Source organism: Oncorhynchus gorbuscha, linkage group LG12 (genome assembly GCF_021184085.1).
Source record: "Oncorhynchus gorbuscha isolate QuinsamMale2020 ecotype Even-year linkage group LG12, OgorEven_v1.0, whole genome shotgun sequence".
In the NCBI taxonomy this organism is placed as follows: domain Eukaryota; kingdom Metazoa; phylum Chordata; class Actinopteri; order Salmoniformes; family Salmonidae; genus Oncorhynchus; species Oncorhynchus gorbuscha.
This window is the reverse complement of record NC_060184.1, coordinates 46,502,020-46,513,850: the sequence shown is the minus strand read 5'-3', so window position 1 is coordinate 46,513,850 and position 11,831 is coordinate 46,502,020. Positions and strand designations below refer to the sequence as shown.

Sequence of the window (11,831 nt, the reverse complement as noted above, 5' to 3'; positions counted from 1 at the left end):
CAGTTTGGGAAGGCCCTTTCCTGTGTCAGCATCACAATGTCCCAGTCCACAAAGCGAGGGCCATATAGAAATGGTTTGTTGAGATCGGTGTGGAAGATCTTGACTGGCCTGCACAGAGCCATGACCTGAACTTCATGTAACACCTTTGGGATGAATAGGAACGCCGACTGCGAGCCAGGCCTAATCGGCCAACATCAGTGCCCAACCTTGCTAATGCTCGTGGTTGAATGGAAGTCCCCACAGCAATGTTCCAACATCTAGTGGAAATCCTTCCCAGAAGAGGGAAGGCTGTTATAGCAGCAAAGGGGAGACCAACTCCATATTAATGCCCATGATTTTGGAATGAGATTTTCAACAAGCAGTTGTCCACATACTTTTGGTCATGTAGTGTACATGCACTGCACACACACAGATAGGGGCATTGCCTTAGCCTCTTCAGAAAGTTGCAGGAAATAGGAATCACTGATGCATTCTGTTCTAATAATAAGCTTGGGCAAATATATATATTTTTCTCCCAATAAGTTCAATAGGCTTCATTAACTAGATCTCCAAATGTGACATTTGATAGAGCTGAAAGTTCAAATTCTAATACCAGACAGTTTTCATGTTATCGTATCAGAAATGTACTCTGTGAAAATGTAAAGCTGGTATTCAATCAGATCAAGTGTTAACCAGCAATGCCCGACTCCCGCATAGCCGGTGTTTTGACGATGTCAGAGGTGTAACTGCAATAGAGCTGTCAAATTGGTGAGCGGCTGCTCGTGTGGTCACGAACCCACACCCTTTCCACTCAAGTTAGAAGTTCAAAACGAGGAATTGTTAGGCCCCTCAAACTCAACTCTTGACCTCGAAACCAGTTCCCCTGCATTCTTTCATTGTTCCCCTCTAATTAGGGACCGATTTCAAATGGGTGTAATTAATTGTCAGGTAGAAAAGAAAACCAGCTGGTTCCAGAACTCGTAAGGCAGTTTCCCAAATTTGTTTGTTGCCCGAAACACTATACAACCTGCACCCGTTAAGGTCCAGAGGAGCGAGTTTGGGAAACGCTGTCGTAGGGTTCGTGTTGGAATACCCCTGGTGTTGCCTATATAGAAATAATTACCCTCAAATTAAAACATGAAAAAATAAATTCAACGTAATGAGGATTTCTATCAGCCTAATCGAGGTGTAGATTAGCCAACATCTCACATCCTAGTGTTCTGCATGGGATTTCGCTCTATGCGACTCCGTCTGCTATGTCCGCTTCAGGATAATGTGCGCTCATTGATTTGACAGCCTCGACAAGTCGAAACATCAGCTTTGTGGATTTCGGCTAAAGCGGATCTGATTGAATCGGGCCCAAGGTCACATATAAGCTTCCGAGGCATTCCCGACCCCTCACGGTTAGTCAATACACACTTTGCAATACCCGTCGCCAGTATAAAATACACTTGCCCAACTCAACAGGTCCTTAAAAATGTCCCGGCATTATGATCAAGTAACACATTGTTTCCCTTTCATTGCTGAGGACAGGTTCTCCTGTGTCAGTTGTTTCCCATGCTCCATTAGCAGTAACATGATGGAAGTTAGTTAAATGTATGAACACTTTGGTGCATGGCTTGTCTGTACAGTGTGCGTTCCTCATCATGGCAGATCTCCACTCTTATCGGCTGACTGTCTACGCTCAAGGAGCCAATTAACCCTATACATTCCTGGTAATTGTCCTATATGGATTAGTGCTTAATTAAAACATTTCTTACAGAAGAAATCTGAAAAGAATATGCATAACCATGGTAGCAACTGAAAGGGATACAGTTTGTAAGTAAATGGGAAAAATAAATAATGGGAAATCGCTTCATACTCGTCACCAAACCCACTGGCTCCAGGTCATCTACAAGTCTTTGCTAGGTAAAGCCCAGCCTTATCTTAGCTCACTGGTCACCATAGCAGCACGCACTCAAGCAGGTATATTTCAATGGTCACCCCCAAAGCCAACACCTCCTTTTGTCGCCTTTCCTTCCAGTTCTCTGCTGCCAATGACTGGAACGAACTGCAAAAATCACTGAAGCTGGAGACTCATATCTCCCTCACTAGCTTTAAGCACCAGCTGTCAGAGCAGCTCACAGATCACTGCACATAGCCCATCTACCTACCTCATCCCCATACTGTATTTATTTATCTTGCTCCTTTGCACCCCAGTATCTCTACTTGCACATCTACCATTCTAGTGTTTAATTGCTGTATTGTAATTACATCACCACCATGACCTATTTATTGCCTTAAGGGAGTTATCTTACCTCATTGGCACTCACTGTATATAGACTTTGTTTTCTTTTGTTCTACTGTATTATTGACTATGTTTTGTTTATTCCATGTGGAACTCTGTGTTGTGTGTCAAACTACTTTGCTTTATCTTGGCCAGGTCGCAGTTGCAAATGAGAACTTGTTCTCAACTAGCCTACCTGGTTGAAGAAAGGTGAAATAAAATAAATACAATTAGTCCAAAAGGTGAGAGCACAGAACTGAATCCAAATAGTACATTTGATTTTGTGCATTTTACATTTACTGTACTTTCGCAGCATTTGTTGATCATGAAAAAAACAACTTGAATATATTCAGTAACAAGACTATTCCTGGAAAATGTGGTTTAGGTAGACCATAAAAATAAAAAAAACAATTACAAGGGTTTGAGTGAGTACTAACGTGAGTCCATATCCCCGGTTTATACCTGCTGCTAACATTGTATTTTGTCCTGATCTTGCCCACATTTTTAGACAGATGAATATGATTAAAATACAGTGATCCGATTGTGACCAGACCTTAAAAGTGTAAACAGACAAGATCAAGACATCAGGTCAAGATCATGACGAAGGACATTTTGGCGACAGGTATAATATAGGCTCAAGTGGCCACTCCTTTCCAAAGTGTGCACAGCCATTTCAATGCCCATTCATGACTAAGGCTGCGTTTACACAGGCAGCTCAATTCTGAAAATGTTTCCACTGATTGGTCTTTTGACCAATCACATCAGTTATTTTCTTTTTCACAGCTGATCTCAGAATTGGGATGATGCAGCCAAAGAAGTCTTCAACAATAAGGTACTTTTAGGTTCTCCTAGATGTGCCGTTGAAGAACTAGAGCAAGCAAACCTGTTTTGTTTGGAACATCCCTGCATCCCCGCCATCACACAATTACTGTTGTTTACGCAATCCAAAAGCAGTCCATAAATTGCAATCTGGGTGAGGTGGGCATGATTTGAAAGCTTGTTCCATTGTCAAAATGACTAGCGAAGTTCTAAAACACGCTGTTACAGTGTCAGGCTTTTACAAGGCAAATCAGAGAAACAGATGGTAATTTTGGTGAGCATAGAAAGGAGTCATGAGTGCATTCAGGTTCATGTGCAGCAGCACATTTTCTTCACAATAAACAAACATAGGCTCATTCTGTTCAGCACTACCCAGAGAGTGGCACCGTGTTATCTTGTAAATGCACGTCAAACAGTGATCATGAACATTGATACTGTATATTACATACATTTTATGATTTGGAAATGTGAAGTGCAAATTTGGACAAGTTGTTCGGGTTGCTGGTTTGACATCAAAGCGACATTTATTATAATCCTCATCTCATTTTTCAAAATATAGTCATTTTCATTTAAAGCATTCTCAGACAAAAATTGCAAGAGTTGCCCAATTATCAGGAGGGATGGGGGCAACTTCTTGTCACAAAGGATGCTCAAGTTCAGAATGGCTGTCAGTCAAAACCCATACACCGCTGTGACATCATATATAGCATGTTACTGTACAGCCACAACATTCCAATTCAGGCTCTTATTAGTGCCCAGACCTACACTTTTCAACCAGTATATGTGTATGAGTGTAAAAGGTTAAAGACTGTGTGATCCCCTCAGTTGTTCTCTCAGGTCCGGTATTAGGACCTACCCACTGGAATTCCCTTTCTCTGTGGCTTTTAACTCCATTTTCTCCTGTCCCTTTCCCTCAGAGTGCCTCTACTTATGTTCCTCCTGGAGCTCCTCGATGGCGTCCTTCTGAGTTCTGGAACACACCTCACTCGGAGGTACAGACTCCTCTCCCTCCACCAGCTTGTTGGCCATCTCATAGTTTTTCTGTGCAAAAGGAGAAATCGGAAGAAAGGAGAGAGACATGAACGGAATGAAGGGCAATTTAGAGTGATTTTGTACTTCACTGTGACTATACAGTTTTTACTCTCCTTTTGCCTTTAAGGGATGGGACTTCACCTGTTTTTGATAGACATAGCAGGCAGCTAGGGCCACCATGATAGACTCCCCTATGAAACCAGCCAACAAGGACCCAACCCCCAGAGTTGCCCCGTGGATACTGAAACACAAACCCAAATTCATTAACACTGGAACCACTGACCAGTAGAGATCAGAATACAGGATTTACAGTAGGCCTATGTGGTACAGGCTTATCATTCTGGAATACATTTTGAGGATCCACAGACTAAAATAAGACAACACTTCCTCAAAAACAAAAACAAAGCAGCCATTTAGTTGTAGGTCTATTATAGTGTGTGGCGAGCGAAAAATGTGCGAGCGGGTTCCGGAAGAACATGAGTCATCTGAGATGTCTTGTTGCGAAATATCCTGACATCTGGCCCAGATGGATATTGTTGGTTGGGTAAAGATAAAAAGGATTTTACACTCCTGTGAGTCTTCGCCATAGCAGCAGGTCTGGTCGACTTGCTTCCATTTGTCAGTCCAGATGAAAGGCGTTGCTAAGCGAAGGAAGAAATGTCATCTCTATATGGCCAGTCTTTATGGTGATGTATATAAACAATACATTTTATTTTTAACTCACTAATATTTTTGCGGAATAGGTGCAGATGCAGTTTGCCCACAGAGAAACAACTATCTTGAAGTGACCGTTTTCTGGTGCATACGTTTCAGATATAAAAATGGCTTTGCGAGAAACGGCAGTAACATATTCACTTACATTTACGGATAAGGTAGAGTAAAATAAGGGCAGCTACTATTGCAGATGGGTCAAATTCTGGTGGCATAGCTCATAAATTCATGTTTCGATAACCTTATGCCTTATGTTTAATTCAAAACCATGCACAAGGAAACGGTAGAAAGATTTAACGTGTATATCAGCTTAATAAAAAACTGCAGAGAATCCATTAATGCGCACCTCAATGAATTTACACAGACTGCATTTGATGGTAGGTGATGCAGTGAATGGGGATCCTTTACATTGTCCTGATTTAAACTCACCTCGGAATACATTTCTATGAATATTTGCTCATCATGAAACAGGGAGCAGCTCTTCAACGCTGTCAGATTGAAGTCCAATCAAAATCAAATTGAGTAAAGTTTGCTGAATTCAAAATGAACCATCTTTAGTTATCCAGTATTAGAATAGAACATCATTTGTCATATTAGTCTAAAGTAATAGGGTGCCATTTGGGACTCAGAGGCTGGTCTGTGTCCACTGAATTGTCCACCTACCCAATAGTAGGCAACATGACCAGGCTGGTGATGAGGACGATGATGCGGAGCACAGAGCTGGGGGCCAGCACAAAGGTCATCTTCAGGGTCATGAACCAACCGGTCAGGTTGGACCGGACTATCACTACACACACATGCATGCACACAGGAAAGTAAGTGGAAACATTACATCCCAGACATACTGCTCTCTCAGCTAAACCATGGCTCATAGCTGTTCACACAGGCAAGAGAGGAACAAAACACTGCATTTTGGGACCAATCATCATGGTCAAACATTTCCAGCAGATATTTCCTTTTAAAAGAACTTTGTTAATATATATTGTATTTAATCTATGTGGCCCGTCGGGAATCAATCCCACAACTCTACGCTCCAGCCAACAGCGCAAGAGGCATAGGGAGTGTTTTAATGGTGAAATAAGACGAGTGGTTCTTCTTACCTGGCAGAGGGAAGAAGGAGAAGATCCTCAGTGGAAGAACACAGAGGTCAGCGAAGGCCAAGTCCACCCCAATCACATTCACCAAGATCCTTTCTGTGATGTGAGGGGTCCAGAACACCATGAAGCAGAGCTGTCCAAAGTTTAACAAACAAACAGAGGTGTTCGGTACATCACACACAGCTGGGCAAATAAAGAGTAATTTAACTTGGTGTTAAGCACACACACACACACACCAAAGTTGGGCAACCTTGCCAAAACCATGCCTCGTTAGAATTGACTAGATCAATAAAGCAGTAATCAGCAGCTATAACAATAATAAAGCATCCTCCCCGCCCATTTTTCAGTAAAAAGCTGAAGGATGGGGCTGGAGACCATCCACAATATCAAAATGACAGTTTTAACCCTGTTTTAAAAAGGTTGTATTACATTTGTCTACAAACATTGGAATGAAACAATCTTATATTTTGGCTTCTGATGAGGTACAGCAACTAAGCTCACGAGCCATTTAAAAGTTATCATTAATTTATAAATCCATAAATGTAGGTATCAACTGCATATTTCCTCTTTAAGGCGAGTGGTTTTCGATTCACTGTGGTCCCTTAGAAGTTAACACAAGCCAGACGCGTGACCGAATTCATTCATTCAAATTGTGGTAGCAATGTAGACAGTATGTAACAATATTGCAAATCAACGTATAAACCACCTGTAGTGCTCATCAGGTTCTGGTTAACAAACATTGTATTGTCAAAGAAAATGTAGCAGTGTAGTCGTGCTGATTACTATCAGATGTTTTTCTAGTTGTAGACGGTTAGTCAGTCACCTGTCATACTGTACACAAAGAGAGAGGTCATTTTGAGTCAATGAATCAGTGGTTTTCCTCCTTTTTTCGCCAGACTTCCTCACTCAGTCTAAATCTTTAAACGCCATCTAAAGGGGGGGGGGGATAAATACCTAGTCAATTGTACAACTGAATGCATTCAACTGATATGAGTCTTCTGCATTTAATCCAACCCCTCTGAATCAGAGAGGTGCGGCGGGCTGTCCTAATTGGAATCTTCATCTTTGGCGCCCGGGGAACAGTGGGCTAACTGCCTTGCTCAGGGGTAGAACGACAGATTTTTACCTTGTCAGCTCGGGGATTCGATTCAGCAACCCTTCGGTCTAAAACCAATTTACTTTGTTTACAGTATAAACTTTACACATCATTTTTGTGGTGTTTCTTGTACACCGTTATCAATCTTGTCCGCTCTGTGCTGTTCTCCGTTGTCTTTCCCTCAGAGTCAGATGCTAATCAGAGAAAGTCTTGGCCTGTGGTCTGTCAGACAGGCTTTGCCCGAGTTTTCATCAAGCCCATAGGCCACGCCTATCTGGCCCAACATGTTGTGTGCTGCCAGGCATGAGCCCACACCCTACTTGTTTAAAACTGGAATTCCACATCTGACTGGAATGCCACTTTCTCTGGTTCCAAGACCTAACTATGGCCACAAACCAGTTTCTTACCATTCCCACCCTACATGGGTTAAAGCAAAACAAAATCCCATGACTGATTTCAGATCGATTGTCTGTGGGACCCAGTTATCCTCCCCTTTAAATATAAAAAAGTACTGACCACCATGATTTTAGGGAAAGACAAATCATTTTGTACATAGGTCTACAGTTTCCATGGTGCCCTAGCAGCCTAAGCAGAGAGCTCCTGTACATTTTGTAAATATTTTTTGTCATCAATTCATTTTGGTTTTAAGAATGAATATTTAATATAGCTAATTCATATCAGAATCAACCACAGCATTAAGACTGAAGCTGGCTAGTAATTTGTTTGTTTGGCTAGCTAGCTAGCTAACTAACATTAGCTGGCTAGCTGTTCGGATTCGAATTCCAGCCAATGTCCAGCGGTTGAGGATGGAGAGAAGCCCGAAAGCAAGATGGCAGAGGTGTGCAGTGATGAGGATCGTAGGGAGGCTGCTCTTGAATTATTATTTAAAATGTGGTGTGCTTTCTGGCACCACATAACTGCTGCAGTGTCATCCAAGTGGCTGCTTCATTTTGGTAGTAGTGAAGGAATAGTTAAATAGCTAGCTAGCTAGCTACTACAGAGGCCAGTGGCTTAGCTCCGATTACGGAAAATACAAACAGTGAGACACCTTGATAAGCTACCTGCCTGCCTCCGGCTTCTCTCTCCCTGCTTGACCACCTCCCTCAGATGATCACTCAAGCCATGAACTTTCTCATGACTGTCCATCATGAAGTTGCAATGTTTTTCTTTATTACATGTATTTCTTTGTGCTTTCAGGGCTGCCAACTTTTCATAAAAACTCGGAGTGAGATTTGCTATGTGAATTGAATTGCCCTCTGGCACAACCTCGGGGGACTAATTTCTACGTATTTTGACATGGCTTAGGCCCCTGACCAGGGTGGAACATATTTAAATAAAAACCCCAGATCATGTGGATTGAGGATGCTTTGAACATTAAATGAACACTCAAAATTCGACAACTTTGTTACTGTCAGAATTTTGTTGGATTACATTTAATATATGGTCATTTGTTTTGGGTGGTTTGACACTTTATTCAGAAAATAATTAGATGGGCAAACGGTAGAAACATTGGAAGTAGGTATTGATCCCTATTCTCAAGTGGAAAGTTGTATGCAACACCTGCCGTAGAGTGTGGCCAACTACAACAAGTTGCCGCACAGGCCATTTTTATATTAATGGTTGATGGCAGTGGATAACCAAATCATATATTGCAGTCTCCTTGTCCATAGACTGCTTTCAAGGTAAGGACAGAAACTATTTCGTATTTTGTCATTTGGGTTAACTCTTTAAAACGGGGCTAATTTCTGAAAATCACCCAACCTTCAAGACAAATCTAATGAATACCAATATTAAGTGGGTTTACGCCTACTAGTTGAAGATCCTTGCCATCTTACTCTACATAGACAAAATGGGATGTGTTTGAGTTGAATCCCCATACCATCTCATATAATTCATTTAAAACAAGCAGGCATATCAGATTTCAAATATGTGATTACACTGGCAAAATTGGGAATAAGTGGAATAAGTGTGGGTAATAACTATAGTGTTCTTGCTGACAAGCACAGTAATTACCCTATATTTTATCCGACTGATTATTGTTCCACAGATCAGACTAAATAAAGTAAAGAGATTAAATATGTTTTAGACAAGTTTACATAAATATGCCCCTACACCCCAAACCAAATTATTTTTCTATGTACTGTCCCCCCCTCTAGAATCAAAACTCACACTTTTGGGTTCACAATCTGTTTGACAAAATCAGGTCACCCTACCAAACTTCCCTGCTAAAACATACTGTAGGTCTGTCTGCTGCCGCCACTTCTTTGTAACAGCCTAAATGCCAATTACCAAACGAGGGGACTAAGGCAAGTAGGGATTAAACTGACTTCAGTACATGCAGTCAAAAGGCTGCATTCTGCAATAGGGACGGGTATAAAGGCAACCTAATTTTGTTGACAACATTGTACATAAAACAGCGCTACAGTGCTGCTCTTTTTACAGTTTTATAAACTCAGCGGAGAACGTTTTGCTCTCTTTAAAAGACTCATCCAATCCCATTGGTCCCTTACATAACTATACCAATCATATGCTTCAATGTGCTGCAGCTCACAGTGCTGTGGCAAGATAAGACCGCTCATGATGTTAAATTGCAGGCGCAGAAGCTGCAATTTCAAAACGATTTGGAGCATAGTTGAAAAGTTAACACGCAGAGTACACAAATGGACTTATTGCAAAAATAAAAGCAGTAATTTTCAATGCGCGAGATATAAGAGGTGTGAGGGAGTGAGAAGAGGGTCCAAATGTGTCTCCCAGCCAATGTGTGAGAGTTGGCAGCTCTGTGCTTTGAAATTCTCTGAAAAGCTCTATCGAAGTTGAATTATTATTATTGTTTTAACTGCAAGTTTCACCAATTCCAGTCCTTTTTAAATTGTAAATAAAACAAATAAAAGTGAAAAACCAGATGATTTATGACAGGGCATAACAAAACAAAAAAATAAACGTCCTCTCACTGTCAACTGCGTTACTTTTCAGCAAACTTAACGTGTAAATATTTGTATGAAGATTCAACAACAGACAAACTGAACAAGTTCCACAGACATGTGACTAACAGAAATTGAATAATGCATCCCTAAACAAAGAGGGGGTGGTGTCAAAATCAAAAGTAAGTCAGTATCTGGTGTGGCCACCAGCTGCATTAAGTACTGCAGTGCATCTTCTTCTCATGGACTGCACCAGATTTGCCAGTTCTTGCTGTGATATGTTAGCCCACTCTTCCACCAAGGAACCTGCAAGTTTCAGGACATTTCTGGGGGGGGAATGGCCCTAGCCCTCACCCTCCAATCCAACAGGTCCCAGATCCAGGCTCTTCGCTGGCCATAGCAGAACACTGATAAATCACACACAGAACGAGCAGTATGGCTGGTGACATTGTCATGCTGAAGGGTCATGTCAGGGTGAGCCTGCAGGAAGGGTACCAAATGAGGGAGGAGGATGTCTTCTCGATAACACACAGCGTTGAGATTGCCTGCAATGACAACAAGCTCAGTCCGATGATGCTGTGACACACCGCCCCAGATCACGACGGACCCTCCACCTCCAAATTGATCCCGCTCCAGAGTACAGGCCTTGGTGTAACGCTCATTCCTTCGACGCTAAACGCGAATCTGACCATCACCCCTATTGAGACAAAACCACGACTCATCAGTGAAGGGCACTTTTTGCCAGTCCTGTCTGGTCCAGTAACGGTGGGTTTGTGCCCATAGGCAATGTAGTTGCCGGTGATGTCTGGTGAAAACTTTCCTTACAACAGGCCTACAAGCCCTCAGTCCAGTCTCTCTCAGCTTATTGCAGACAGTCTAAGCACCGAAGGAAGGATGGTGCATTCCTGATGTAACTCGGGCAGTTGTTGCCTTCCTGTACCTGTCCCACAGGTGTGATGTTCGGCTGTACCGATCCTGTGCAGATGTTGTTACACGTGGTCTGCCACTGCGAGGGCCATCAGCTTAGGCATCTCACAGTACAGACATTACAATTTATTGCCCCGGCCACATCTGCAGTCCTCATGCCTCCTTGCAGCGTGCCAAAGGCACGTTCACGCAGATGAGCAGGGACACTGGACATCTTTCTTTTGGTGTTTTTCAGAGTCAGTAGAAAGGCCTCTTTAGTGTCCTAAGTTTTCATAATTGTGAACTTAATTGCCTACCGTCTGTAAGCTGTTAGTGTCTTAACGACCGTTCCACAAGTGCATGTTCATTAATTGTCTATGGTTCATTGAACAAGCATGGGAAACAGTGTTTAAAACCTTTACAATGAAGATCTGTAAAGTTGGATTTTTACAAATTATCTTTGAAAGACAGGGTCCTGAAAGACAGGGTCCTGAAAGACAGGGTCCTGAAAGACAGGGTCCTGAAAGACAGGGTCCTGAAAGACAGGGTCCTGAAAGACAGGGTCCTGAAAGACAGGGTCCTGAAAGACAGGGTCCTGAAAGACAGGGTCCTGAAAGACAGGGTCCTGAAAGACAGGGCCTGAAAGACAGGGTCCTGAAAGACAGGGCCTGAAAGACAGGGTCCTGAAAGACAGGGTCCTTTCTTTTTTTGCTGTTTATATCCGTTGGGATATATGCTCTCTCAACAGCGCTTTTACAAAAACAACCTGTTGTGCTCTGTTAATGTCTATTATTCATACATCTAGAGCTGAATGTAAAATAGAAGACAGCTTTTATTATTTTGAAACCTCCATGCTTCACGGTGGGAACCACACTTGCAGAGATCATCCTTTCACCTACTCTGCGTCTCACACAAAGACACGGTGGTTGGAACCAAAAATCTCAAATTTAGACTTCAGACCAAAGGACAAATTTCCACCGGTCTAATGTCCTTTGCTCGTGTTT

The 11,831-nt window shown here is 42.2% G+C and overlaps 1 protein-coding gene across 2 annotated transcripts in view; it reads right to left on the bottom strand.

Moving 5' to 3' along the window:
• Positions 1-2,528: 2,528 nt before the first annotated feature.
• LOC123991711 (progressive ankylosis protein homolog) overlaps positions 2,529-11,831 on the bottom strand; it is a 31,084-nt gene continuing 21,781 nt past the window's right edge. Inside the window, exons 9-12 of one of the 2 annotated variants that reach the window (XM_046293360.1) lie at positions 5,908-6,037; positions 5,471-5,594; positions 4,238-4,337; positions 2,530-4,105 (exon numbers count right to left, since the gene is read on the bottom strand). In XM_046293360.1, coding sequence (XP_046149316.1) covers positions 3,989-4,105; positions 4,238-4,337; positions 5,471-5,594; positions 5,908-6,037 — 471 coding nt within the window. In that variant the 3' untranslated portion in view covers positions 2,530-3,988. Of the gene's footprint in view, positions 4,106-4,237; positions 4,338-5,470; positions 5,595-5,907; positions 6,038-11,831 lie in introns of both variants that reach the window. The other variant, XM_046293361.1, reaches the window with a different exon arrangement.